This window comes from Syngnathus floridae, chromosome 11, assembly GCF_059516105.1.
Source record: "Syngnathus floridae isolate MCC-2025c chromosome 11, RoL_Sflo_1.0, whole genome shotgun sequence".
NCBI lineage: Eukaryota > Metazoa > Chordata > Actinopteri > Syngnathiformes > Syngnathidae > Syngnathus > Syngnathus floridae.
In genome coordinates this window covers 9,641,240-9,668,648 of record NC_142423.1, presented here as the reverse complement: position 1 = coordinate 9,668,648, position 27,409 = coordinate 9,641,240, and the positions used below count along the sequence as shown (strand labels likewise).

General features: G+C 43.2%; 4 protein-coding genes across 7 annotated transcripts; all 4 read right to left on the bottom strand.

Moving 5' to 3' along the window:
- Positions 1–109: 109 nt before the first annotated feature.
- Positions 110–12,535, bottom strand: LOC148390965 (ras-related protein Rap-1A-like). Of its 4 annotated transcripts, none has more exons than XM_088389477.1 (8): positions 12,434–12,535; positions 8,315–8,403; positions 7,471–7,539; positions 7,160–7,216; positions 6,472–6,612; positions 2,978–3,121; positions 2,653–2,784; positions 110–1,230 (listed from the first exon to the last, which is right to left on the bottom strand). In XM_088389477.1, the coding sequence occupies exons 2-7, from the start codon at positions 8,369–8,371 to the stop codon at positions 2,695–2,697; spliced, it is 558 nt and encodes a 185-aa protein (XP_088245603.1). In that variant the 5' UTR covers positions 8,372–8,403; positions 12,434–12,535; the 3' UTR covers positions 110–1,230; positions 2,653–2,694. The 4 variants fall into 4 exon arrangements, with proteins under 4 accessions (XP_088245603.1, XP_088245604.1, XP_088245605.1 ...); XM_088389478.1 differs by lacking the exon at positions 12,434–12,535 and adding an exon at positions 12,217–12,427; XM_088389479.1 differs by lacking the exon at positions 12,434–12,535 and adding an exon at positions 9,979–10,134.
- Positions 12,536–13,675: 1,140 nt separating this feature from the next.
- On the bottom strand, positions 13,676–17,136 carry timm17a (translocase of inner mitochondrial membrane 17 homolog A (yeast)). The gene is made up of 6 exons (XM_088390638.1): positions 17,017–17,136; positions 16,144–16,243; positions 15,800–15,863; positions 15,140–15,268; positions 14,948–15,058; positions 13,676–14,786 (listed from the first exon to the last, which is right to left on the bottom strand). The coding sequence occupies exons 1-6, from the start codon at positions 17,040–17,042 to the stop codon at positions 14,710–14,712; spliced, it is 507 nt and encodes a 168-aa protein (XP_088246764.1). The 5' UTR covers positions 17,043–17,136; the 3' UTR covers positions 13,676–14,709.
- Positions 17,137–18,022: 886 nt separating this feature from the next.
- lmod1b (leiomodin 1b (smooth muscle)) lies at positions 18,023–22,257 on the bottom strand. The gene is made up of 5 exons (XM_088390690.1): positions 22,153–22,257; positions 21,789–22,029; positions 19,299–20,584; positions 18,923–19,223; positions 18,023–18,759 (listed from the first exon to the last, which is right to left on the bottom strand). Exons 1-5 carry the CDS (start codon positions 22,203–22,205, stop codon positions 18,733–18,735), a joined length of 1,908 nt encoding a protein of 635 aa, XP_088246816.1. The 5' UTR covers positions 22,206–22,257; the 3' UTR covers positions 18,023–18,732.
- Positions 22,258–22,830: 573 nt separating this feature from the next.
- On the bottom strand, positions 22,831–27,313 carry shisa4 (shisa family member 4). Its single transcript, XM_088390703.1, has 5 exons — positions 27,034–27,313; positions 26,132–26,309; positions 25,807–25,943; positions 25,533–25,724; positions 22,831–25,431 (listed from the first exon to the last, which is right to left on the bottom strand). The coding sequence occupies exons 1-5, from the start codon at positions 27,122–27,124 to the stop codon at positions 25,391–25,393; spliced, it is 639 nt and encodes a 212-aa protein (XP_088246829.1). The 5' UTR covers positions 27,125–27,313; the 3' UTR covers positions 22,831–25,390.
- Positions 27,314–27,409: the final 96 nt, after the last annotated feature.

The window sequence follows — 27,409 nt, the reverse complement described above, 5'->3', positions numbered from 1 at the left end:
CTCCAATGAGGGAGGATGAGTGGGGAGAATAAGTGTTTTTTTTAATAAATAGATTTTTCTGAAATATGAGTATTCGTGATATAAAAAGACCAACTGGTAACCAAGGCACTTTGGTTAAAAGTTTAATTCACAAAAATACATTGACCAATATCATGAAAATGTACTAAAATGTACTTTAATAATCCATAAACGCTGGAACATTGTAGACAGAAAAACACAAGAAGCATTATTCGAGTTGGTTTAGTATAATATATTTCAGCTTCAAGAGACATAGAAATCATTCCTTATTCCCCCCCTTTTATTTCTTCTATAAAAGACCCATTTTTGTCCGAAGCATTATGCAAAAAGAAAAAAAATGGCATTAGAATATATTATGGGAGCTATGAAATTCCCAGTGACTAAGTATAAAATTAAGTCACATCAGAGAGAGAAAGAGAAATCGGTAGATGAGAAGTCCATGAATGATGAGGTGTGAAAAGAAACATTAAAAAAAAAATACAGATTATAGACCTTGATCTATCACTGACATGACAGGCATGGAGAAAATGTTTATGGCCATCCAAGATAAAAATCATGATTCTCACTTTTCCACTTGGTTTCACACATCTACAATTATGAACTGAAGCAACTTTTTTTTTTTCATGCTCGTTTTTGAAGAACATTTATATTCACACAACTAAATGTATGTTTTTCAAATACGATATACTGAAAAAGATGGAAAAATACTGAATCCCATTTCTAATGTTTCACTTCTTAATCGTTTTTTTTGTTTTTTTGTTTGTGTTAAAATTGTCAAAAAAGAAGAGGGGAGGCCTGGCGGGGGAGGACTGCTGTTTTAGCTGTGTCTAAGCGGCTCACGGACATTTAGTTTCTTTTAACAGATTTCCTGCGCTGTTGTCATCAGTTTTGTGGCCTTTTGGTTTTTGGAGCAGAAATGAAGCAAACGTGTCCTTTCAGCAGACACACACGGGAAGAAGGTCCTCGAGGCCAGAGAACAGAGTTGTCTCTCGCCGACTGTCTTTCTCTTAGATGTTTTTTTTTTTTTTCTCTCCGCGCCGTACATCGTCATCCTCATCTCGTGTAGGATAGAGCGGTGTGAGCGCTCAGCTGATTCACCGTTTGGGGCTGATGGAGTTGAGAGGAGAAGAGGAGGGGGGGGATCAGGGTGGGCGGGGCTGTTGGAATGCTGGCACGTTCCAATCAGGGCAACAGTTCTTCATTACAGCATTTCTGCAAGGCGACACGGAGATTAAGTCCTGAATTGCTTCCTCCAAAGATCATGTGTGAAAAGCAACATAGATCTGCTAAAAGTTGTTAGCGCCCTCTTTTGGCCGGTGAGTGTTATTACATCTGCTTGTATTAAAACCACGGAGTGACTTTCTGTTTGCTTACAAAGAGTACAGGTTTTGCTGTCCGACTTTTGCTATATAATGACGTCATAATTTGGCCCATTTACAAAAATACTACCCCCACACCTTGTTTTAAAATTCCTAATTGTCATACAAGTGAAGATAGTGCTCATTCACAGTGTTACAAAAAGAGAAAAAAAATGATCTCCTTGAAATTGACATTTGCTAAGCTCTACTGTTGCTATACCTAGTAGAATTACATAACTTCGAACTTTTCTTTTAGACTAAACTCCTGGCTGCCTTTTGGGGTGGTTCCACTGTAGCGTCTCATTGCATTAAATTTGTGTGTTTTTTTTTTTTTTTTTTTAATGCCCAAAGAGAGAGAGGTCACAGTGGCCTGGGAATGAGGACATATGCCCAAAAAAGAAACATGATTGGATGACCTGCCCTGTCGTGTTGCCAGATGAGGTCTCTCACTTTTTGAAAGTTGGTGAAAATCCTCAATTATTTAATGTACATACAGCCTGCTTTACTCATTGCCAAGTGCTCATAATGCTACACATGGCCATTTATACGACTCAGTTTGAGACAAAAATTGCATTGGAGAAATAAGTCCTCTGGGGTGAGGGTGCCAATGTGTACATGGCGAGTGAACAGTGGCACAGTTGGGATGTAATCCCGTTAGTGATGGGTCAGCGGGCCGGCCGGCCGGCGTGTGAACTCTCACATGGCGACCGGAGTGGGTGGTTATGGCCGCCATGTCTGAGCTGGGCACAATAGCGCTGTCTGTTGTGCTAATCCACGCTTCGTGGCAGAACTTTGGAGAGGAAGTTTTACTCTCTACGCTGACAAAATGTGAGTGGTTGGAATCCAGATTAATTCCTCATTGATTTATTTTGCCACTGTAAGAGGACTTGATCACAAATGTGGACTTCCACACAGAACTGGGCTGTGGTCCACAAGTGATTCCTTTGGCTTGTTGAGCAGTGGCTCATTCAGTCATGCAGGTGCCAAGAAGGAGGAGGAGGGAGCAAGATATTTCCCCTCCACGGCTAAAAAAACCCCCACAAGACCTTATTTTTACCTCTGCAAGTCAGAGGTAAAATTAAAAAGGTATTCTATAAGTTTTGACTGAGTGTGTTGTACCCCTTTCTGACTGAGGGTGGAGCCCTTCCTCTCAAAGTCTTTTCCACAAGGAGGAAACAAATTGTGGGAATTTTAAAAACTGAGTCAATCTTTGTATGACGATCCCATTTCTGAGAAATTTGTTTTAAAAAAAAAAAAAGCATGTCTCCAAACATACCTGGCTCAGAGCTGCTGCAGGGGCTTTAGGATGGGAGGGTCTTTAAAGCAGCACACAGTTGGATTTCTTTTTTGCCTTCTTCTTTTCCACTGGCGTTTTCCTATTTATCTGCCTGACCAGGTCATAGAAGATCTGGGAGAGAACGTACCAACAAAATCAAAACAGACATCGCATTTCCTCATGATAATCGATGGCACGTTCACCTAAATGCCAAATGCATTATGTGTCAATGTTTTATGTGATGTGTCCAGTAAGGCGCTTTGTTACGGCGACGGCTAAAAAGAAAGATGGGATACGAAAAATGAAAAGTGTGTGGTTGGCTTACATCGAGGACATTGATCTTTGACTTAGCAGAGGACTCTAAAAAGGCACAGTGGTTCCACTGTCTGGCCAGGTTCTGGCCCTGCTCCTTTCCCACCACACGCTCATCCTCCAAGTCGCACTTGTTGCCCACCAGGATCATCGGCACCTGAAGAGACAACACAGAAATTATTTTTAAAAAAAGAAAAATATAACAGAGTGCAAATTGGGGGGTGGGGTGGGGGGAACGACCCAAACAAGATTTAAAAAAAAAAAAAAAAAAAAAAGATTATTAACAGCATTCAAAATTCATACAGTAGACTACTGTAATGGAGGACCACCTTATTGACTATTTTTATATCCTGTTCACATGGCAAAAAAATAAATAAATAAATAAATAAATATGGACCAGAACCGTGTCACAACCAGTCCTAATATCCTGTGTGATACCCGTCACATTGTGGGACAGCTACAAGGACGATCCAAAGAAATCAATCAGTCCCCCTGGGACAGTAAAATAATCATTCCCGTTACATAACCGATTACCGTCTATTTTAAGAGTGCGACTTGTTTTGTTTTCCGACAGGCCAAAGCACCCTCTGAGAAAACGTGCAACATGGTAAGAAAATGCCAACACGCTGCTACTACTTTCCGAACTGCTGTAATTTTCCAGTAACAGGAGAGAAACGAGGGGAGGGGGGACCTTAACAGAAAAGGCGTATAATGCGAGCCTGGCGGCAACTGTGTGGTAGTGTCGGGATGCGTCTCATCCTGCCTGCTGTTTCCTGAGCGGCTATCTGGGGTCGCTTGCTCGGCTCGGAGGAAGCCGCAGCGGCCCCGCCCAACCGGGATAGCATCGCTTTCCTTCCTGAACATTTCCAAACATTTCAGCTGGATTCCATGATACGGGCCACCCTCTCCCATATACGATGACAGTGTGTGTGTGTGTTTTTATCTTCCATTGTAAAGCATGTAAGATAAAGCCTCAAGTGACCACATGATCCTAAAATGTGTGGAAATGTTTGAAAGACTCCAAACAAGACATCTGCAGGAGAAATTGACTTGTGGTGGGCCTGTAACTACTAAATCATTGCGCGGGGATTCCTGCTTTTTCACTCAATGCCTGGGAGATGTGGAAAAACTGGATATTAGCGGGAATGTGGAAGCATCCCGACTTGAGCTAGCTTGCAGTCCTACGCTCTGGCCGTTTTCTTCTGTTAGAAACACTAAAGTGGCGCAGGAGAAATATGGCAGGGTCCATTATTCCTCTTCCCAATGGGCCTGAGGCGGACGACAGGAAGCTGGGATATTTGTATTAAGTCCGCGGAGGTCGCGACTTGATGTTTGATATCCAAACAAGCCGCTTGGGTACTGGACTGCCCAACGACATTTCTACCAAGGGGTCCTGGGAGAGCCGAGGAATGCGCTGCTAACACAAACGTCGAGCCAAGCTGTGATAAAAAGAAGGATGGAAAGAAAAAGAAAGAGAGAAAAAGCAAGCGGGCTGGTAGGACAGAAAAATGTTCAGTGTCAGCACGAGGAAGTATTAGCCCGCTGAAAGAGTCCACACGGGCCAACCAGGACTTGCTCAGATGCCGCTAACATGCTGCAGACAGGTCCTATCCCGCCTACTGTGGCATTCTTTGGAGATTGGATTGCAGTTACAATGAACGCAGCCAGCACTTGCAAACAAACAAGAGCAGTGAGTCACGGGAACCGGGTCGGGGGATTAATACTGTCCTAGATGCACTGGCAGAGATGCTCCTGAGAAGTCATAAGACCCGTTTTGGCGTAAGAGCACTTCATTAGTCTTTTTGGCGCCGCTGTGCTCAAAGTGGACTCATTAAAAAATCTGGTAATTGAGCACTGTAGGAATCTGGTGAGCTTCTGGAGCGGGACAATATACTATAAACATGCAAGTGCTTTTGCAATGAAGCCCATTGAAGACTTGTAATTGAGCTTAGCGATATTAAGAATGTCTGCGCATTTTGCCAGCTTGGTCCTAAATGGCGCGTGGAGAACAAAAACATCTGCAGTCACGATCGGGCAACGTCGAATCCCCAAGCTAGCGAGGCCTTGAAAGCATTTGACAAATTTGTGCTCGGATGAAAAGGAAAAATATCTGCCTCATCATTTTGCTGTAGTGAGTCACATTGTGTATAAACAAGTACGAGTAAAGCAATGCGTTTTTGGACTATGTATTCCTTGCTGTGTGACTTTTATAGGCTACACCCAAGGCTCTGATTTTTAGAGATGCATTTTTCCAGGTGGCCAGTGAGAGGCAGTCAATTTCCCCACCTTGAATTGTGCAATCCAAACTAGCTTGAAACCTTGGCTCCAAAACCACAGCTGCCCTAATAAAAACACACCGCAACCTCACAGCTGAGCGTAACTTTAATGAACTCGGGTTTTCTTGCACATCAGTCCAATCATTAACTGTGCCAGACCACAGAGAGGCCACAAGGCCCTCTGGCCATAGAAAGGGGAAGGAAAAAATGATGGGGAGCAGACACTGAATAAAAGTTGGGTTAGGGGGGGTAAGAAAAGACAGACAGGAAGTTTTGTACCGCAAAATGTGATTACGTGAAGTTAGAAGAAGGGAAAAGAGGGGTAGGATTTATTCTCTGAAGAACTCCAAAAAAGGACACCCTTGAGGCGCTGGCGTGATGTGATCCCTGGCGCAGCACAACACCAGCAAGGCGATGATGGAGCTTTACAGTAAAAAGGCCTCTCGAAATAACAAATGAAAAAGCGGCGACATGTGGAAAACGTACAAAAGTGTTATCTGACAGCAGTACAAAAGTTGCGGCAATATCCTTCATTGGCTGAGTATTGTGTGAAAGTCTAAGGCGGGATAGCTGTGGCAATTTTCCTGGACCGCATTTTGCGGATGCTAATTTTATTTTTATGTTAACAATTACTCGCGAAATCTGAGGTCACATCCGACCAACATGAGCTTCTGTAGAAAAGGGCATAGCTGGAAAAATATCAGCTCATTAGTTGATACGGCAATTTACTTTACCCAGCTAATGAGATGCTAATCAAATTCTGATGCTAACAATTAATCACCAGAGCAGAGGGAAAGAAATCCATTGTTTTCACTGGGATCAAACCAATGGGCTACAAGGGGGATGGGGGGGGGGTCCACAAATGAGAAACAGTCCCAACCCAGAGACGTGCACTGCGCAAATGATATGCACAGTGGACAAATTGCACTGTGTGCCCTCGCATTGCTTTCAACACACAAGTAGGACTGGGACACCACAGCCTCCATTGTTTTCAGCTAATACGAATTTGTAATTGCCCTGCATAAGATGCTTGATTTTCAACGTTGAATGGTCTCCATAGAAACTGAACAATGTAGGCGGCTGAGAACAAGGAAGCACGGGTGTGGTGTGTGTGTGGTGGGGTGGGGGTGGGCTATAATCTATCAGCTCTGTGCTCCACGAGGCTTTCAAGCACAAATCAAAACACAAACGAACTTGCCGCAAGGAGCTGACAGACCACACAAACACTCACATCCTCTGTGTCTTTTACTCGTAGAATCTGTTCCCTCAGGTCCTGGAGGTCGTTAAAGGTGGACTGCGCTGTGATGGAGTAAACCAGGGCAAAACCTTGGCCGTTCTTCATGTACAAGTCCCTCATTGCCGTGAACTGTTCCTAAAAGCGGCAGGAAGAACAAGCGTGATGAGTCTTGATCAGCATACCCGAACTCACACTGTATTGCTGTATTAAACAAAGTATTTAAAAAAAAAAAAAAAAAAAAAAAAAAACGCAAACAGTCCAGCGGCTCAGATTAGGCCGGGGCAGGCTGGCAGACGTCACTTAAGCAAAGTGGCGTTTTGGAGATAAATGCTAACCAGCTAGCACACCAACAGCTGAGGATGGCGGGAATTAAATGAAGGGAGGCCAAAGCCGTGATTATTTCTCATCTGGGATCAAGTGAGAATTGCATGGAATTAACTCGTGGCATTTTTACAACTGCAGATGGGATCCCTCGGACCAACACGGAAGAATTGTTTTTATCTGAGGCGATTCGAAGCCAAGCTCCGACAATGAGTTATGCGAAGAGCGCATGGCTGGTTAGAATCAAAATTTGGAAAAATAGCATGTCCACGCATGAGGACAATGATCCTGATCATCATAGAATTTTCCTCTCCTTTAATGCTTTCGTTAGAATTCTATCTGATATCAAATCTTGACTTACTGTGCCGGCTGTGTCGAGAATTTCAAGCATACATTGCTGTCCGTCTACCTCCACTTGCTGTAAAGGGGAAAAAGGACAGATGGTTGATCAAAAATGCATGACAATAGGCAACAACTGCTGTCACGTTGCAATCAGCGTTCGGTAACGGGTCAAACGTTTCAGGAATGAGGAAGGAAAAGAAAAAGAGCAGGCAGAAGCTGAAGGACGAAGGGCGTGACAGCACACTGGAGAGCAAAACAACGCCATGAGTAGAAACGGAGCAGCTGCTCGCCATCAGCCGCCGCCGCTCCCGCCCTTTGGGACACACTCACCTTTCTGTACGAGTCTTCTATTGTCGGGTCATATTTTTCCACAAAGATTCCCTGCACGAACTGAACTGTCTGTAAAAGAGAAGACAATGTGCGATCAGTCACGGGTTGTCTGCCAAAGATGGGATTTTTCCGTCTATATTTTGCTTTTGGAAATAATACTGGTGCGGCTGTCGTAAAAAAAAGGTATTGTAATATCAGGAGATTAAAATTAATCCAAATTACTGTAGTGTGGTGTTGTCTTAACATAACTATGGACTTTGGTGGACAAATTAACCAAAATGAATGATGGTAAAGAAACCTACAAAACTAACTCGTCGCTCCTTTAATTTGTGAACTATTTAGCCATATTGGATGTGTTCCCTCCTCTGGCCTGAGAAGCTTTATTTAATGCCTTGCAGACGGGCTTTGCCGTGTCTGTCGCTTTGCGCTGGCTGTCAGCAAAATATTTCCAGATGACACTGCGTGCGTCTTTGTTTCTCGGACGATCCGCAGGAGTGTACTTTTTTTTTTTTCTCTGTCTTGCACAAGCACTGAAAATGGCAGCGGCCACTTCCAACAGGCATGGAGAATGCGTCGCTGTATTTAAATGATATAGTTCCCAATAAAGTGAAATGAGATGTTTTTCAAATTTCACGCCACGGACAAAAGTGTTACACTCGCCAAATATGAAAGCTGGAAAAAATCAACTCCAAGTGATGAAAAATAATGCAGTTGTCCCCGCTCGCTCCGCTGAATGTTAAAACCACAACCAGCTGACAAGTTGATGCTACTTTCTTTAAAAAGTGGAAATATCCTGCAGAGGTGTCGTCGAGGGGAGTGGAGATATTTGAGAGGGAAAACTTACCAGAGCGGACTTGCCCACACCTCCGGAGCCTAACACCACTAGCTTGTATTCACGCATGGCGGGATCACTTCAGCAGACAGCCAAACAATCTGGAGAGAAGCACAAAAAGACAAAACGATGTGAATATTTCAATCAAGACAAACAATCCCAAAAGTTGGAATTTCCCCACTTTTTTTCCATTGCAGATTGTAGTCATTCCTGGATGTTAGGGCCAAGAGGCACAACGCAACAATGGGGGGGCAACACCCATAAGTGGAGCTCCTTCGGGGAGGAGGAGGTGAAGAATACATGACCTCGGCTTAACACGAGCCAGCTGTGCAGCGCAGGAGTGCGCCGTGATTCATGGATCCCGCTTCTATTCCTCACAATGGCACAAACGGCTTGCTTTCATGCACCGCGGAGCACCCTGGAGTCCTTTTTTTTGTGCTCAATTACCTCCTCGAAAGGTACTGCGAAGCTTCAACGTGTTGTCTTTTTCCAGCCAGTGATAGAAAGCAGCTGCCAGTAGGAGAAGTGCGGGTCATAATGAGGAAGAAATTGTGCAATCTCTGGAATATGGCTTTGAGGGCTTCCAATTGCGGGCGCGCATTATGGCGCTAAGTCAGCTAGGTTAGCCAAGTGGGTCACCGCCGCAGTGAGGTTGACAAGGAACTGGGCAAAGTCAGTTTTTTTTTTTGAGGACTTTCTATCTTGACCTGCATACTTCCCAATTTATCTGATTTTTTTGTTATTCTCTGGGCAGGATCCTATCCCAGAATGATGCCACAGTGACAATGAATGATGAAAATCACAAAGCGGCTAATATATTTTTGAGCCACAATGGAAACAGAAGGGCCGTATGATAATCAAGCAATTTGCAAAGCATCAAAAGCAACTGTGGAGCAGATGACCAACCAAGGCGCTGCCGGTGGCCATGCAATCAAATGGTGTGGGTAATTCGCAATCGTTAATCTGCTATCGCCAGGAAAGTTGTCCTTGTACCATGCACACCCACACACAACACACACATCTGCCTCGTCCACTAAACACGGTGACGCGAATGTGTGGCATTCCAAGTACAGAGCACTGATAGTTACGTGCCAAGTGCAACAAAGGCTTCTCCGCTGTTTATTGTTGTCAGGTGGCAAAGCTCAACTAAGACACAAATACTTTGGCCTGCACTTTCGACTCAAATGCAATAAAAATACAAAAACTCCTTCAGCTCATGAAGAGTTATTACAGTTTGGAAAGCAAGATTTTTTTTAAAATGTCAGTATACCTTGAAAGTGGGGACGGGACCATGACTACTCTGTTTTGTCAATTTCTTGTCAAGTAGCACAGGAAACAAAAGGCTCATACAGACAAGTGGAATCCAAAAATAGTAAGGCTAGAGTTACACCGGATGGTCTAATTGACAACATGACAATGTTTTACAGTCACAGAATTTGTGTTAACGCAGGCCAAGACATTTTTCTGAAAAGCAACATTGTACTTTGACAAAGCAATCACACAAAAGGCCATTTAAGGACATGTGTCTTGAAGCAAACCTCACCCTGTTTCCACTCGGCTTTTAACAACAGTGTCATTGGGAGCAAAGCAAACGCTCGGCTCGTCGGGCCCGGCAAATAAGGAGCGAGGGAAGGCGGCGTGCCAGCGAGCACACGCTTTGCGGTGACATCACTCACCCTCTGGGGCCAAAAGGTATGTGTGTCCATGTAGGGCTGCGAACGGCATGTGCGAGCAGCGGCGGGGCGACGTGCTACGCCAAAGTACATTCAGGATTTCCTGGCGCGGGCTAATCTGACATAAGCGAGGCTGTCACAGCTGCTGACTCAGCAGGGTGGGACATTGATTGACGGCCAGCCCTCTTCGAGAAGGGCGCGCATCTGTTAAGCCGAGCGGCACCGGAGAGAGTCTTCTTATTCTCACATCCACTTGAGGGTTGAGGGTAGATATGTTGTCCTTCTGGCCAAACGTTGATAAGATCGGCCACCGCGATAACCGCACACAAAGCGACGCAAAATAACGCGCCGCTAACATGGCAAAGCGAGCTCGAGTCAAGCGCAAACGTAATGACGTTTAATAAGACGAGAATTTGCAATCATAGCGGGAAAGCGAGCCTGTGCAATCATGGTCAAGACTGTTATTCTGTCTTTGAAGTGGGAAAGGCAAATTGCTCAATTTCATTTTCCAAAAGTCCTAAAAACAACGTTTGAGTGATTTATTGCATCCCGGCGGAATATGAGAGATTTACAACTATTAGAGTTTCAATGTGCGGGACACAAATGAGGTTTATGTGGAACACATTTACATTTACTTAGTTACTCTTAATCAATGTTCTAGTAATACAGAAACAAATTATGAGGAGCCAACAATTTAAAGCTATTTTAACAACTTCTCAACATGGTACAGCACCTAAACTCCAAAAGCATCTACTCCAGTCTGTGGCAAAGTTCTTCCTACCGCAACGACCAAAACCAAATTGGTTCAAGTCACCTTCGTCCATCACTCACCCACATTAACCCGGGGCTAAGGTCAAAGTTAGTCAACAGTGCTGACCAGACCAGAGTGTACCCCACTAGTCACACCTAACAGGCTAACAGTGAGCTAGTAAACAGCATTTGGCAAAAGCTAAACCAAAAATGAGCAGCAATGACTAAAGAATGACTATTTTTGTGACGGACAACGACATCAGCGGAATACATCCAACCATCCTGTCAGTGGTGCTGTGACCTGTAACCACATCCTCTTTCCAGAGACACAAGAAGGCTTCACGCTGGCCGCCCAAAATAGCCTCTTCCACTCTCTGTTCCTGTACCAGACAGCAGACTGACTTAGAAGCGTGTGTGTGTGCGGAGGGAAGTGGTTGTTTCAAGTCAGCATCTCATCGTTCTAACCATGTTTGGCCCCACAGGATGGAGACGATAAGAGTAGAAGCCATAATTGCACAAGTTGTTGAAGTATGATGATTTCTCTCTTTTAAGCCTGAAACATATCTCCAAACAAACCATTTTGATAACACCAATTTCAAGTCTTTCACTTTTGTGATTCTTAACAGCTAGTCAAAAAGTACATGGTGTCCTCAATTTCACACCTTGTGGTGTTTCAATCAAATTTGAAGGTGTTTTTAAACAGATTTTCTATAGAATCCTTAACACAGCAAAAAAAAAAAAAACATCTGACATGCAAAACGTAGCTTCCCTAGAAACCATCAGCTGATTCTCAAAACTTGGAAGTGGCAATTCCAAGTAGCCTCAGCAATTTGTCAATTTGGGGAAATCTTGTCACGTTGCTCTGAAAAGCACTTAGGATGTTCTTAAAAGCAATTTTTCAACTTAATCTTTCTTTCTCGTTCTGCACTTCTATACAAGATAGGTTGTTACAGCTGTTTTAGTCGCATCATGGTGTGAAGTCGGCTAATTTCCCCACAATATGGACAATAAATTTAATTTAGCACGTCGTATTTCAACACCCCTGCGATACGGAATGCAATGAGGGCTTGAATCAAAAGCAATTACCAACACTTCCTTTCAGTAACATGAATACAATTCCTCCAGTGAAAAAAACTTTGACAGATGAGATGGCATTAATCTATAATCCCGCTCAATGAGATAAACATGTCACTGTGTGGACGGTGTGAGCAACACTGCTAAATCCCGTTACAAAGCTCGTTAGCAATAATGAGGCTAACTAGCTAGCTTTAACGGGCCGCTAGCGGAGGCTAGTTAGCATGCTAGCCTGTTAGCTCGCGGCACACACGTCCCTCGCTCCAAAACGGCCCAAAACAAGTAAATATCGCCCACAAATGGTCTCCTGCGCCAACAAGACTTTGACGCTTTACGTCAAGTGCCAAGCCGAGTTGAGGTTTATGACCTGCGGGGTGGGGTGAAACGAGCTATCGGTGCTTGCGGGGTTAGCGTTACCTGCCCTTCCGCCTGGCCTTGACTAGAATGGGAGTGTTTCGGGAGCCACTCGCGGAGCTTTAATGTCGTTTTATCCGAGCAAAACAGGCTAAAATCCAAGAAAAGCAAGCCACCCGCGGGGTGCGTCACGAGTGTCGAGAAGGAGAAAGTCCCAGCGGCGGTAAATGCTTTCCAGCCCGCTATCTTATTTTTGGTGTCAAGTAAAGTTTGCGCTCACCGTTTGTCGCTTCGCTGTCTCTGTGGGCGCTCCGCAAAGTGTCAGCTCGGTTGCGCGCGCAGCCCACACGTCACTCCTACTCAGCTCCGACTCACACTTCGGCCTTTTTTTTAATTTTTAATTTAGTATTCTTCTTCTTTAAAGAGTAACAAATGCACACCATTTATTCTACAATTCTACTACTACTGGTAGTTCGTTAATTTATTATCCCATCCTAACCCTATGCTTTTTGAATTAAAATTACTTTTTCAATGTGTTTTCACTTGATCCAATTTACTGTAATTTACATAGATTTACGTATTTACGTGTATTTGTTTCTTCTAATATCCTTACATTTACTTTTTTTCTTTGCATCATTATTTTTAGATGTTTCTTTCAGACAAAAACTCAAACGGAATCAATGACCGGCTTGTTATATGTTACTTATTTCGGTGTTTGACTGTTTCCACATCTTATTGTAATAATAAAAAAAACCATCTTTGTTTTGCAAGTCAGATGGTATGAGGGAAAATTGTAAGCAATGAGTCTTTATGACACATCCATGAGTTGCTCTCAAGTCACTGTGACACATTTAAGTATTTTTCTGATTGAGAAATCAGTCAGCAGTCCTCAAAGTGGAACAAAAAAAGGAAGTGGGTCAAGGAACGAGACAATCTTTTTTTTTTAAATACTGATAAAAGTGTCATTATATTAAAAGAGGTCTACAGAGGTTTATGGAAAGCCAAAGGACCTCAAATCATCACAATGCGAGGGGAAAGTTGAATGCTTTTCTACTTTTTTACAAAGAAAACTAGAGAAAATCCTCTCGGTTACCAAGTCACGAATTTGAGGTTACAAACTGTTTGCGCAGCTGTAGTTTCCATGCAAATATTTACTCTGATTAATTTAGCCAGAATTAGCATTTAGATAGAACGTCACTTTAGGAACCTGTCACGTTGCTTACTTGCTTGTGCACTGCAGTGTTTGAAATAATTAAACACTCTCAATTACCATTTACACCGTGCACACTGGTTTTACTTAATTGTTTTGTATGTATCCTGCAAGAGTAATTAGTCCTTTACTACTGCTTTAGAGTAGATTATTGATAAAACAGAAACTCGTTCCGATTTACGTATCCAATTTCGCCGTGAAACATACCCCATGCAAGTTTTAGGTACCAGCGTCCTCTAGTGGTCAATTCGGTCACATCATCATGCCAGGAACGGGAAACCTTTCACCCCTGCCATACTAAACAAAGACGCATTAAAACACATTTGAGTTTATTGTCGTTTGGTACAGTCACTCATATAGATTGAATACAGGATGTAACGACCCTCTGCATGAGTGGAACCATTGAGTTGTAGTGATTATGCCTCATATCTCTTAAATTTTGAATGCAAAAAGAACTTCTGCATAAAACATCCAGTTGACTCTTTACATTGTAAAAATAAATACATGGTCGTGAAGCCAACTGGAGAAGTCGCATTGTATGCGACAAGAGGCTCCCGCTAGCTCGAGCATGTGTTCTATTAAGGCAGATACAAGGGGAGCCTTTAAATATATACACAGAACACTAAAGTATTATAAATTATCACGCTTCTTATTTTTTTCTTCACGTCCCACACTCAACCAGGTCACCTGGCCTTCATCTGCATTAGCTGGGCTACAGGAATTCATTTCAAAATAACAAAAAAAAAAGAAAGACAAAGGCCATAAGTGATGATAACCATAGAAGTGGAAATGGAACTTTCATGACGAGTTCTGGATGGCCTGTCTGTTCACCAGTCCGACATTACAAATTTGTTATTGTTGTTATATGTTTCATTCCAATCATGGTTTTTGGTCAACGCCTAGCATAATGGTATATTTTCTAATCAAGCAATTTTTCTCCCGTTTCCATTCATCAACACAATGGATCGCAACGAGTCTGACTGCTCAGTGCAATGAGCAATAGAGTTGCGAATGTAAATAAAATGTCTTATGACAAGCAGTAAGAGCGTGGGCTGACTTTTATGCTCGATGGCCAAGGAACCAATTGGCAAAAATGTTTTTCCCTTTTTAATCAAATGCCAACCATCCAATTTTAATTTCCGCCGTACCTAGGAAAGAAGAAGCCAAAATGTGTATTTTGTACGAAAATGAAGATGTCACTGCAGTCTCAGTTCACCATGTGGTGGAGGTGGGGGTGTACTTGTCTCTATAGTTACGGGTGTGCAGGTGTGTCATCTCCATTTCCACTTTGTGACCCCCAGCAAGGAAAAAAAAAAACTAAGAAAAGCTTGAGGCAATCAGTCCTTTCACTGATATTGTCGGTAGTCTCCAAAGGGGGCAGCGGGCATGGGTGAGGGGGCTGGCTCCTCTGCAAATTGTGGACCTGAAAAACACACACACGGGCACACGCACGATAAAATCAAGATACCTGTTTGTTGTCTATGTTGTAATTACAGGGATGTTAGTTATATAGTAAGTCTAGAAAACACACCCTTGGGAATCATGAATGTTAAAACCAAATATAATGAATGGTGGTCAACTCACCTGTGGGAAATTGTGACGAGGCAAATCTTGACAGCATAATTCCAGCGCCCTCTATTAAGGCTAGCAGGATGCCCCCCATAGCTGCCGAGCCCACCATGGCCAGTGGTCCATCTGCAAAGAAGTTCAGTTAATGACCTGATCACACGTGTTTGGAGACCAATACAAGCTGATTTGTTTAAAAAATGTGCTGACTTCTAGCAGCAAGAATGGCTCCCGTCATGGCGCCACTCGTGATGGAGTTCCAGGGGTCCTCCTTCCCGCGCACCTTCACCAGGCCGCAGTCGATCATGGAGAAGAGGCCTCCCCACACTGCGAAGCTACCTTGAAACGCCAGAGATGGAGTTATAGATGGAAAGGGCATCAAAGGGTTTGAACTACTCCCCTCCGGACAGCGTTATAGAGCTCTGCACGCCAAAACCAGCAGGCACAGCTTCTTCCCCCAGGCTGTTGCTCTGATGAACTCACACCACTCTGAGAGTCTCAGTCATTGCTGTGCAATAACATCATGCTGTCTTTTTTGAATTGTTTACACTGTTTGTACTATGTGTCCTCTCTGTATCCATTGCAGCCAGGTCATCCTGGAAGAGGGACCCTTGTGGTCTCTTATCAAGGTTTCTCATTTCCCCTAGCTGGAGTTTTGAGTTTTTCCTTGCCCTCCTGGGAGTTTAAGATCAGGGGATGTTTGAGAATATTTGTCGTTTTTCCACATGTCCTGAGTGTTGTTAGTCACCTAAATTTTGAACAGAGGCTGTGATGTACCGAAGTCAAATTCCTTGTTTGGCACGCTCAAACATGGCGAATAAAAACTCTTGAATAATAATAAATATAAATAATTAAATAAAATAAAAATACCTCCAAGCTGTGGCGCTCTAGTCTTGATGGCAGTCATGCTGCCTCTCATTCTGTGATTCATTCCCTGCAGAGCACAAGGTCAACAATTAATTGAGTCACTGGTAGGGCCCCAACTGATATAGATGTATTTTTGGGCTGATTCAAAATCTGTCAGTATCTAATTCTGATAACCAATTAATCAGCTGACTACCAGAGTATCGTTAGTTCATGCCTATTTACTCAATGTTGATGAGGAAGATGCTCAACAGTTATAAAATTCAAAATACTGGGGTGAATGCAACAACTATGAATTGTGAAAGTTGTCATGAGATTGTGTACAGTGTTGTGTGAGTGAGTGGTCCTACCGAAGGCGCGTTCCTGAAGCCTTTTACTGCTTGGAATATTCCACCGCCAATGGCCCCCATGGTGAACGCACCCCCACAGTCGTCCACAATCCTCCAGGGACTGAAAACAGAAAGAATTTCATCTCTAATTTTTTAGATGCAAGATGAGTTTGAAATGTTATCCACGAGGTTTGGGTTCTTCGTTTTGGGGTACATTTAGAGTTTAAAGGATTTTTTTGGGTTACACTTTAAACTTGACCATTCACTCATACATTACGATAGGGAGTAGCATGCAATATATAATGTGAGCAAAACTGTATGACAAGACGTGACTTGCTTGACATTGAGTAAGGACTCGACTTGCTAAGGACGTGCATGAAAGTCTTAAATTATGACTTAAACCTGCACAAAAGTGACTTGCCCCCACCTCTATTAAAGGTATTAAAGCGTTACTGACATCTTTTAAATGTTGCGCAATCAGCTACCCCCCCCCCCCCCCCCCTCCCTCGCGCCTATGGTAGTTTGCTTATCAAATAGCTACAGCTAACACGTACTCAAGTACTCGTCAATTTAATGTGCCACAGTCGTGATAATCCCGTAACCCGTTTGAGACAAGACAGTGAGCAAAGTTAGAGGAAAAAAACGAGATGACATATTGGATGGGTGGGCAAATCCGCAAGGTCACTACAACGTGCTTTTTGGCACGATGTCATGTGGCTCGAGCAATATAACGTCATTTTAGCATCCATGCTAAACGGCGGTAAACGAGCCGGTTTCCAATAAGACACAATAAAACTATATAGATATCCCACATCCTCGTTCGAGTGACACGATGTGTTATCGGGCGCTGGAAAAAAAAACATTCAATTAATTATTTTCACCCAAAAGACTTACCACGGCTCTCTAGCATACTCCTCCATTTTGTTCTGCCGTACCGTGCCGTGGCCCGAGTGTGACGACAGAGTGACGTAATGACGCAGCGCGAGGCGTTCTCAGGCGCATTCAGGTGCACAAACAATGGTGGGGAAAAAACAATCGCCATAAAGTCACGATGGAAAACGGATCCAGTGACAAAATTATTATTATTATTATTATTATTATTATTATTATTATTATTATTATTATTATTATTATTATTACCATAGTTGGATGTCACTTTTTAATATAGTATGTTACTTTTTATTTTTACTATTCAGCCAATATGATTTCAAAAAAAGTAATAATGTATTTTCCAACCTCATTGATAACTCAAGTATTTGACATTAAATAACGAGAATTAACAACACACATTTTTGTGTGTGCATATTTTGACTGCATACTAAGTCACAGCACACAGACTCCATGTTAAAATAAAACCCTCATGTTTTCATTCCTTTGCAATCTATCATTGCTGCCGGTCAGTGCAGCAGCACACAGAACACACACGACAGAGAAGTCGAAAGAGAGCTGGACAGCAGCCTGCTATTAGAAACCACAAAGGAATGAATTACAGTGTCAGCCTCCATAGAAGAAATGACCAAATATAGACATTTGCTGAGATGTAAACTGGCCTTCTGCTGCTGTTCTTCTTGTCTCCCCACTAGACAGCTTCCACCCTGTTCCCTTCAACAAACAAACTTTGCAAACACATGGACGCAGTAATACTAGATGTGAAACCTCAGAGCCCTTCTGGCTTGGTGGCGGTGAAGTAAAGATGAATGATGTATAGCAAAGGTATGCATGTTTTGTGCAATTTCCTCAAAAAGTGCAGACAAAGTCAGAGATTCAGTCACTGAGCCAAAATGTTAATTAAATGAATTTGTTGCAATGGAAAGCCATTTTCCCGATGCAATAAAAAATGTTTTATTGACATTCTGAAACATGTTCGTATTTTATAATGAATTGCTTTTGTGAGTCAACAGAAACTTAGCAAAGCATTTTATTGAAGATGTACAGGCTTTGTAAGAAAGGCGCGTGTGTCATTGCAAAATGAAAAAAAAAATTACACAAAGAGGAAGTGCCACGCAATCCTTGAAGAAAAGACATTCACTCAAAAGTTATCAATTCACGATATCATCCTTAAAAACACATATTGTAGCTGTATTGCATTAACGTTACATACGATTATCAATCACGTTAGCTAGAAACTTTCTGTACAACATTTCTAAATGTGTACTTTCTAATCACTACCATGTAATGATTGCCAAACTAAAACTCCATAGTGGCACTTTTCCAAATCAACTTTGCCTGAGATTTATTGACATGAGACGCATAATCCAAGATGTTCTTTTTCTGTGGTGTATTTTTTCTTTCCTTGAAAACCATCAGGCCATCAATTGTAAATGCTAAACATTCTTTGTTGTTTCTATGTTGTTTTAACTCCTTCATTAGTGCAAATAACAAACAACCAGCAAAGAGCGATATGACGGCAAAATGGACGACTTGCAGACACCGTCGTGGGCCCTGTTCTCCACAAGGGTCCTTTTGGTCCAGTATTCCGTCTGACGGAATACGGCGGCCTCGTAGTCAAGACTGTCATACTCGCAAGATGGACCCTCCGCCCGAGGGAGGGTTTGTCACCTTGCGGCGAGATGTCCGTTCAACCGTATTCTTAAGTTCCAGATGGGAAAACTACTGCAGCCACTTGGGTATGGGCACCTGTCGGGCGAGGAACCAAAAATCGATGAATGGCCTCGGCACGTTGTTGTTATTCAAATACAGAAATTGACAGAGGCAAACAAATCCCCAAACTACTCCACGCATAAAATATTCAATAAATGCTTTTTCAATTCTAATTTGCATGACTTAATAGCGGTTGTACCTTCTTGAGTTGTTCGATGTTGCTCCCCCTGATGGAGGCAAGCAGCTGGTCCCTGGAGTTCTTTGCCCCGGCACGACCCTTCCCGTCCACGCTCCTCCGCGATACCGGCGTCAAAGAGTTCCTTAAAGAGTCCACTTCTAGCATGAGAGGGGGAGGAGGCGGGGGCCCTCCCACAGGTGGGGGCGGTGGGGGTGGAGCAACCCCGGCTCCCCTCTTGGGGGTCAGCTTGGGTGAAGGGATCGGTGAGGGCATCGGTGATGGTTTGGGGGATGCCTTTGGAGAGTTGAATGTGGTGGAATTCCTGCAAGAGAGAAATCATTTCTTAAACTCAGTCATTGCAGCAACATGACAGTTTTCCTAATATTTCGTTACGCACCTCGGGGAGCCTCCAGCACCCAGCTTGGGTACCTCCAGAGTATCCTTCTTGTCGGTTCCGTTACCGGCCTGGGCCTGCTTCTGCTCTTGCAAGCGCCTCTGACGCTGGCGGTCCATGTTCCGACTCAGGATATTGGTGGTGGTCATCCTGGGCCCCGCCAGCTCAAAGTGGTAGCCCAGTTTAAGCAGGGTGGTGTTCTCCTTCAGCACCTTGATCATCTCCATCTCCGTCTTGCCTCCGCAGATGTGCCGCTGGTTCTGGAAGCGCAGCTCGGTGAGGGTGGCGTTGTAGCGCAGCGCCTGGATGAGGGCCAGGATGCCCTTGCCGGTGAGATGGTTGGAGTCCAGATTGATGCTGGTGACGGTGGCATTGTGGCGTAGCGTGTTGGCGACGGCGTACGCCACGTGGTCGTCGGCGCGGCAGTTGGCCAGCGCCACCTTCCTGACGTGGGTATTGCGGCGCAACGCCTCGGCCAGCTCGATGAGCGTCTTGGTCTTGATCACCTCCGAGTTGTTGACGTTCAGCTCCACCAAGGACGGGTCGTCACTCCGGACCTGCTCCAGGAGCTCGTCGAACATGCTAGCGTCTTCGTCGGCGGCGTCTTCCTCCTTCGTTTTGGCGGTCGGGGCTACGCAATTAGCGACTTTTTCCTGGTTGTCCACTTTCTCCTCTTCTGCTTTCTTCTCCAAAGAGTCGCTGTGGTTGAGAAGTTCTTCGCCTTTTCTCGTTCCCTCCTCCTTCTCGGATGCTTGTCGTTGCACTCGACAAGCCGCCTTCTTGTCCTTCTCCTCATCCTGGTGTTTCCTTTCCTCGGGAGTTGGGTTCTCCTGGGATTTGTTTTGCTTCTCCAGCATTTTGGAAACCAGGCCCTGGGTCCTGAAGCTGTCGGATCGCCGCACCCGTTCTCTGCCGCTTTCCTTCTCGCTTTTCTCCCGTAGCTTGGAGATGATGTCCTTGGTCTTGGTGTCTTCCCTCCTCCTGAAGTCGTCCCTACGGGTCTCTTCTTTCTTCTTCTCCTGCAGCTTGGAGATCACGTCCCTTGTTTTGCTCTCTCGGCTCTCTCTTCGTTCTGTCATCCTGCTGTCTTCACATGTCGATTTCTCCTTGCGACTGTCCTTCAGGTCCCCGGAGAGCTGACTTTGCTCCTCTTTCGATGATTCTGGAGCTTTGTCGTCACCGAGTTTGACCTCGTTTTCTCTTCGTCGTTGAACTCCGGTGGCATCGTTGCCCTCCTGGCTTGTCTTCCTCTGGTAATCCTGCTTCCGGTTTTCCTTCTTGGGTTCAGCCTGTGAGAGAAGACAAATATCAGTGTTAGCATCCACAGCTGAACCAGACAGCAAAATGTAAAAGTATCCATGTATAGCTTTCTAACTTGGGGGTGTAACATAAAAATATTAAAATCAGGATATCATTTCTGATTTGAAGAACCAAATATTCTTCGTGGTGAGATTTTGATTGATTGTCCCAAAATTGCAGTCTTTGCAATTTTCAACTTGCATTCTCCTGAGGATAATCCAATAATTAGATCTTGAATTAGGTCTACAATAATTAGGTCTTTGATTGCAGAAGTGAAAAGATGCTTAAATGTCTGTCCTGACGATCTGTATTTATATACCTCACTTGGAGCGAACTAAACCTCCGCGTCCCTTTACGACCATCCGGCTCGCCATCCGTCTGTAACACAGCATGTGTTTATAGCGGCCATCTTCTTTTTTTTTTTTTTTTTATGGCTCAGGTTTGCCAAGTGTTTAATTTGCGATCCCTGTGGCGAGCCAGGCTAGAGGACGCATCCTTAAAAGGCAGTGAGAGTAGGAGCGATCAACCGAGGAATTCCACCAGGGCCCGGGATTAAGGAGCCGTACGCCCAACTGAGTACATAAAAACTCCTTGACAGTGGATCGCTTCGAATCAAATCAAACAAAATGACATTTAACGAAATATCATCTCTCAAAAGGAGGTTCTTGCTTGCGAGGAGTTGAATGTCAAATGTAATCAGGCCTCGGTGGGATAAACAATATTTTTGGCAGCCCCAATGAGGAGCTGATGGATCCAGCTGGCCTCTTGCTTCAATCCGCTCTCACAAACAAGCTCATTAGATCTCAATGTTACATTCATCGTCCCATTTTCTATATGGTCTGTTAGGGTCATGAGGTAGCTGGAGCATCTCCCAGATGACCTTTGGCAAGTGAAGTGGGATCCACCCTTCTTTGGCTGCCAGCCAAAACTACAGGTCACATATTGACAACTAACCACTGATGCCGCCTGACTTTTAACCAGAGAAGTGGAATCCACCTCCAGTCACAGGGCACATAGAAAAAAAACTTTGTAGATGAGCTAGAGAGAGAATTGGGGTATGACTTCAACTGGAAGTCAGCTATGGTCAGGTTTTCAAACACTGGAGCTGAGACTCAAACCCACGACCTGAAATGTGAGGCAGACAGGCCACCCACTAACACACCGTGCTGCCACATTTCCCATGCAAGACTTTACCTGGAGTGTGTACTCGTTGCGGCAACTTTTGGCGTCCTGGTGGTTGTTCTTGCCTGTGGCGGGCTCGGCTTGAAGGGTCACCTCGCCGTCATCCGGGTTAATGTCGGGCACCTTCATCATATCCTTCTCCAGCTCTTTCATCTCTTCCGGGGAGAGCGTTGACAGCAAGGTGTCCAGGTCCGGGTCCTCGCTCACCTGTCGCCCCATCCGGGTCAGGCCTCTCACCTTCCGTCTGGACATACTTAGATTGCGTTTGAAATAAAAAAAAAATATAAAAATCTGGGTCAAGATATCAAGCAGCTTTGTGGCAAAATATTTCCATAGGTCCCAGAAAGAGCGTGGCGTGGATCTCGGTCTGACTCACATGCTTGCAGAGAGGGCGGCCAGTGACAGAAAGCTGCTGAGAGGCTGGGACATTCCTTGGAATCCTGGGAAAGTGCATGTCCATGTTTAGAGGACGGCACGCTCCTTTAAAGGGAATGGGAAGGGCTGCAGTTTATTGAGGTGCCAGATGAGCGTTTACACACAATTACTGTTATTACACAACTGCTATTTTTGTTCATTACTGGTTTCCTTTTTTTTTTTTTTTTTTTTTTGGAGGGGTGATCAATAACATTTGGGAATGAGGAACAGCTATAAACACAAGTTTAATTTGTTGCATGACCAACTCGTATCTCACAACATTTATATCTCAAATTGTCTTGTGCCTTACCCATCCAAGCCTCTTAAATAAGACCAATAAAAAATGAGCAATGTGTTTTTTAAAAAAATAGAATTTCAAGAGGTAAATTGTTCATACCACATTTTTTGCTTCATTTAAACAGTGCTTGGTCTCATTTGACACATTTTCTCCTAATAGTGGTGAATAACACTTCATAAATGCAAATATATTTTAAAATGTACAATACGTAATGGTAAGAATCAATATTTATGTTCATTCGAGTAAAATGTGGACAATGGTCAAATTATGACCACTTAGAGGTGCTAATAAACACAATTCACAGATTCTTCATAATCCGAATAAAACAAGACACGGAAAACATACATTCCAAAGTTAAATTTTATGTCATTAGAAATAAAATCTCTTCACTCATATTATACATTACAATTACAAAACATTACATTTTAGTTGTTTTCAAACTCAGTTAAGTTTAATTAGACACACGGGATCAAGAGGAAGAAGAAAAAAACAACAAAAGACACAGAGGAATTCCAAAGAGGAAAGCGTTGAAACATTTCCAGTGTGCTTTACGATGGCTCATTAACTTCGACACAACACGGTTTTCTCTCACCGACTTAAATACAAACAAAAATCAATCACATGAGTGGCAACGTGAATAAGAGAGGGAAAGCAGTTTGTCTAACAAAAGGGGGGGGGGGGTTCAAACTTTTTAGATAATTGATCCAATAGCCAACTAGATAGCACTTTTATTATATTGAAAAGCTAAGAGGAGTGACAGGACATTATTTTGAAAAATAATCTTGTCAAAAGACCAAAAGGCAGATGAGGAATGGGATTACAAAACTTCCAGTCTGAAAATATCACTTCCTATTTTTTTCCCCCTTTTGCAACACTTGTCACTTTGAGCCTTGCAGCGTAAATCCAGCTTTAGTTTCATGGTGAGAGTGAGGCGGGATGTTGGGTATCCAGTTTAAAAATTCAAAGCAGCATTACCGACCAACAACTCCCCTGACCTGATGTTTCACCAGAACTAATAATAATTTGAACAAGAAATATTCAACATGGACATCACGCTAACACATTTTGACATCAATGTAAATGTAGTTCTACTTCGTTTTGGAAAAGGAGAAAAGCAACAAAGTGGAGAACATGCCGACGTTGGTACAAAGTGCAGCTAATAGGAATGCTAGCTTGCGATGACAAATGGAAAAGTAACAGAGTGTTTTAACTAGCGAGAGAACTCAAAATGTATTAGGTATTCCGTATGTATCGTCATAGCAGCGCCACACTGGAAAGAACACACTACAGCAGTTTAAAGGTCACAACTTCACATTTTGTTACTTTGGTTTTGAAAAACCAGTACTTTTTATTCAACAGAGGAAAAACCCTGAATTTATTCTCATTTTTCCTCGTAAATGTTAAGACTTGTTCTTGTGATATTCTTGTGACATCACAACTTCTGAAATTATCGTTCACTACAAATGACAAGTGTTTTGGGGGGAAATGACTGAGTAAAAAACTACAACTCCAACCTGAAATTAGTCGTAAAATTTTCTGGAATAGTTTTGAACTAAATCTAGTAGTCCACACATGAACTTTTTGCATCATGTGTGGACATATAAAATTAAAACTTGTCTTGAACTTCTATGTAGTTCCTTGTGAAATTAAAAACGTTCTTGTGCTACTCTTGTAAATTTTACAACCTAACATTTTGTTCACAGTAATATTTCTACTTTTTGTTGAACTGAGTTTTTGGTGTAATTGTATAATTTGTGTTGAGAACACTTTTCGCCACCTAAAATGATTTCAAGGGAAATTGTGACTTCTCTCATAACATTTCAACATTGTTTATATGACGTTTCTAAAATGACCTTGTACTATTCCAGTGCATATTTCCTTCAAGTGAATGACCATGTTTCTGGTCATTGTAAAACCCGTAATAGAATTAACTATTCAATATACATATATATATATATAATATTACATATACAATATTACTATTTCCAGTTCAATGACAACCTATCTCATAGTACAAAAGTACATTTTTCCCCCCCGAGTAACTTTACCAGATTCTTCTTTTTATATTAACGGAATTCTCATAATGCATCTTATTTGAGATTATTTTGAGGACCACAATTTTACAACAAAAATAAATAAATAAACCTCAGAACGTTTGTGACTTCATCCCTCACTGGCTTTCTTCACTTAAAATGACAACTTCCCCCAACAGTTGTCTTGCTCATGTACAACCTGTATCTGGTAATATTAACTTAATTCTCATAAAAAAGATATATACTTTCCTACTTGTTCTTTTTTTAGCATGGCACTTAAAACTTTGCTTTGTACTAAATACACATAGCCATTATTCTAGAATCAAACATGCACCGCTTGCACGGAAATTGCAGGTTTTGCTCATAGTAAAAACCAATAGGAAAAAAAACAAACAAACATCATGTAATTCTACTTGTGGATCAGTCACAGTGTTACCTCATGCCATATTAAGACTACTTGAAGCAAGTGTATTTGGGGAAATGATAAACGAGAAATAAAATATGATAGGATGACAAAATGGACATACCTCTGAGCCCAATAGTGTTGTAGAATTAATCCTTTCCATTGGGATTTACGGTGGCTTTCGCCAAAGAACGACTCTTTTAAATGGCTGACCACACTGTGCTAACATGCTCGCACACTTGCCAAATGGAGGAGAACACAAGTGAAAATAATGTTGTTAGATTTTTAAAAAAAACTTTTATATAAGTATAATTTTTATGCTGGATGAGCACACTGAAGTATTTGTTTGTTGAGGTGTGTGAGAAATGTTGCTGCCTGTCACTGTCTTTTCTCCCCCATTGCTGCTACTCACCACATTTCATGAATGAGTGCGTGCAAGTGCGAGTTTGCCAGTGTTTTTAGCTGATCAGTGACCAGGATATTGTGGAGGAGAGTACGGTGGAGGGGCTGAAAAAGAAAGAAAACATTTACAATCAGGTCAGAAGCATCCATTTGAAGTTATGTGAGGTTCTATACTACGAGGTGTCAATGCTGTGTGTGGTGATTACCTTGGCTGTAAGCAGGATCCATATTGGGGGGGGGATATTGTCCGGGCTGCATCATGGGGTACTGTGGAGGCATGCCTGGGTACTGAGGCGCCATGGGATAGCCCGCATGCGGATAATCAGACGGCCCGAGTGGTTTCCCGTAGGCGTCGTAGAGAGGCTCAACGGGGTAGCTGGCCATCGGGATGTGCTGGGCTGGGGGGGGCCAAAGATGTTCGCATTGTGGCATGAGGGAAGTCTACTGCTTCTAGGATTCGTTAAAAATAGAAAATCTTACGCTCATAAGGAGTCCTGCCCCGCTGTTGCCTTCTCTGGTAGAGATAACAGCAGGAACACATGAAGCAGCACACCATGGTGGCGATGATGACCACGAAGAGCAGGATGGACGAGGCGATGCCAGCTAATGTCGTTGGACTGAAAAGAGCCAAACGACACACGTGGAACAATAGAGTAAGCACCCTGCATATTTGTAGTAGCTACCATATGGTTGTCACTTGCGTTAAAAAGTACACATGCGTAATATCCGATGTTTATGTTTACAAAAGGAGACGAATGTTTGCAGTTCAACTTTGGCAGTTGATTAAACAAAATGCCGCGCCGACCTGAACTGGAAAAGCATGCAGCGCTTCTGTTCGCGTTCCGTGATCATCTTGAAGGCGTCGAGGCAACAGTAGCGCCGCTGACAGTTTCCGCAGCAGAAAGTGATGAGAGGGCAGTCGAAGCCATTGTGCCACGTGCCATTCTTGTCCACGTACCACAGGCAGTCTTCATTGGCTCCCACTACGGACAAAGATGCAAATGCAATGTTTAGGAGAGTTATTCGGGTGATTATGATGGCGCAAAACTGCTCTATGCCAAACTAAGAACACGATGTTGAGATTGAAATGTTTTCTCTTAAAAGCAGCAAGAACTGGCATCCCCACATTGTCTGTAACTGTCAGAGAAAGTGTAGTCACAGCAACAGTTCCTATAGAAATAAAACACTGGTTTTGCTGCATCTAGTTCCTTCCACATTTCACTCAAATGATCATGGGGCGTGGGAATAAGGTAGACAGAAAAATTTGCTGATTCATGACTCAATGCATTTTGAAATGGACACAAATATGTAACGATATGCAAATGAAGAGTTTATGTGCTACCTTACATCATTAGTACACAAAATACAAAAACGCCGGATGAACTTGCAATTTGATTAGCTTGTACCAATCTCAATATGGCGACCATTTATTTGCGTCAGTGATGCTATAAGTACCCGGATGTTGAATTCCGTAATTTTATGTTACTTAACCAAACACTGCTTTAAAGCCCAGAAACGCGATAATTGCTTTGAAAAAAAAAAATGTTTGCACGCATGGATATATGCATATACACACACACGCAACTCAGATAACACTGACTGTCTACGCGCAAATGTACACCCGAAATAACGGAACGGGCAACTTTTGTTATCAATCATTGGCCGCGGCGTGGCCTAAACGACAAGGGATTATCTTCAAAATCTTACCCGGAGAAGAGAAGAGGACGACGGCTAGTATCGCTAATAACACGGTCGCTGTAGTCGCCACTGAGGAGCTTGTTCCCGCGTGAAACCCCATTGTCGTCCCTTCTTCTGGAGCGAGGCGATACAAAAACGACTTGACTTCACGGTTGTCACATATGACCCGAGCTGGGAAGGAAAGACAACACGCGTCGTCTCGACTCGTGGTGCTTTATCCGTCGAAAATGACACACAAGCCGACTGTGACGTCGTTCGACCCTTCTCGGATGGTGACGGTGCGTTCAAGTGCTCCACAGAAAATGTCGGAATTCTCGATATTCATAATACAACGGGGTTTTCAATACAGAATGAGAGATGGTTTAATATAGTGACAAAACACTGA

Bases quoted from the DNA above. Each gene is read 5' to 3' on its own strand.
- LOC148390965 (XM_088389477.1), bottom strand. From the start codon at position 8,371: ATGCGTGAATACAAGCTAGTGGTGTTAGGCTCCGGAGGTGTGGGCAAG. The intron at 6,613-7,159 runs GTAAGTCAAGAT...TGCCGCTTTTAG, and splicing joins TTCTCGACACAGCCGGCACA to GAACAGTTCACGGCAATGAG. The intron at 2,785-2,977 runs GTAAGCCAACCA...GTTCTCTCCCAG, and splicing joins CAAAGATCAATGTCCTCGAT to ATCTTCTATGACCTGGTCAG.
- timm17a (XM_088390638.1), bottom strand. From the start codon at position 17,042: ATGGAGGAGTATGCTAGAGAGCCGTG. The intron at 15,864-16,143 runs GTAGGACCACTC...TGTGCTCTGCAG, and splicing joins GCTTCAGGAACGCGCCTTCG to GGAATGAATCACAGAATGAG. The intron at 15,269-15,799 runs GTATTTTTATTT...TGGCGTTTCAAG, and splicing joins TAGAGCGCCACAGCTTGGAG to GTAGCTTCGCAGTGTGGGGA.
- lmod1b (XM_088390690.1), bottom strand. From the start codon at position 22,205: ATGTCCCAGCCTCTCAGCAGCTTTCTGTCACTGGCCGCCCTCTCTGCA. The intron at 20,585-21,788 runs GTAAAGTCTTGC...CTTCTCTCACAG, and splicing joins GCAACGAGTACACACTCCAG to GCTGAACCCAAGAAGGAAAA. The intron at 18,760-18,922 runs GTACAACCGCTA...CTCGCCCGACAG, and splicing joins ACATCGAACAACTCAAGAAG to GTGCCCATACCCAAGTGGCT.
- shisa4 (XM_088390703.1), bottom strand. From the start codon at position 27,124: ATGGGGTTTCACGCGGGAACAAGCTCCTCAGTGGCGACTACAGCGACC. The intron at 25,944-26,131 runs GTCGGCGCGGCA...GGCTCTTTTCAG, and splicing joins TGCATGCTTTTCCAGTTCAG to TCCAACGACATTAGCTGGCA. The intron at 25,432-25,532 runs GTAATCACCACA...TTTCTTTTTCAG, and splicing joins GGATCCTGCTTACAGCCAAG to CCCCTCCACCGTACTCTCCT.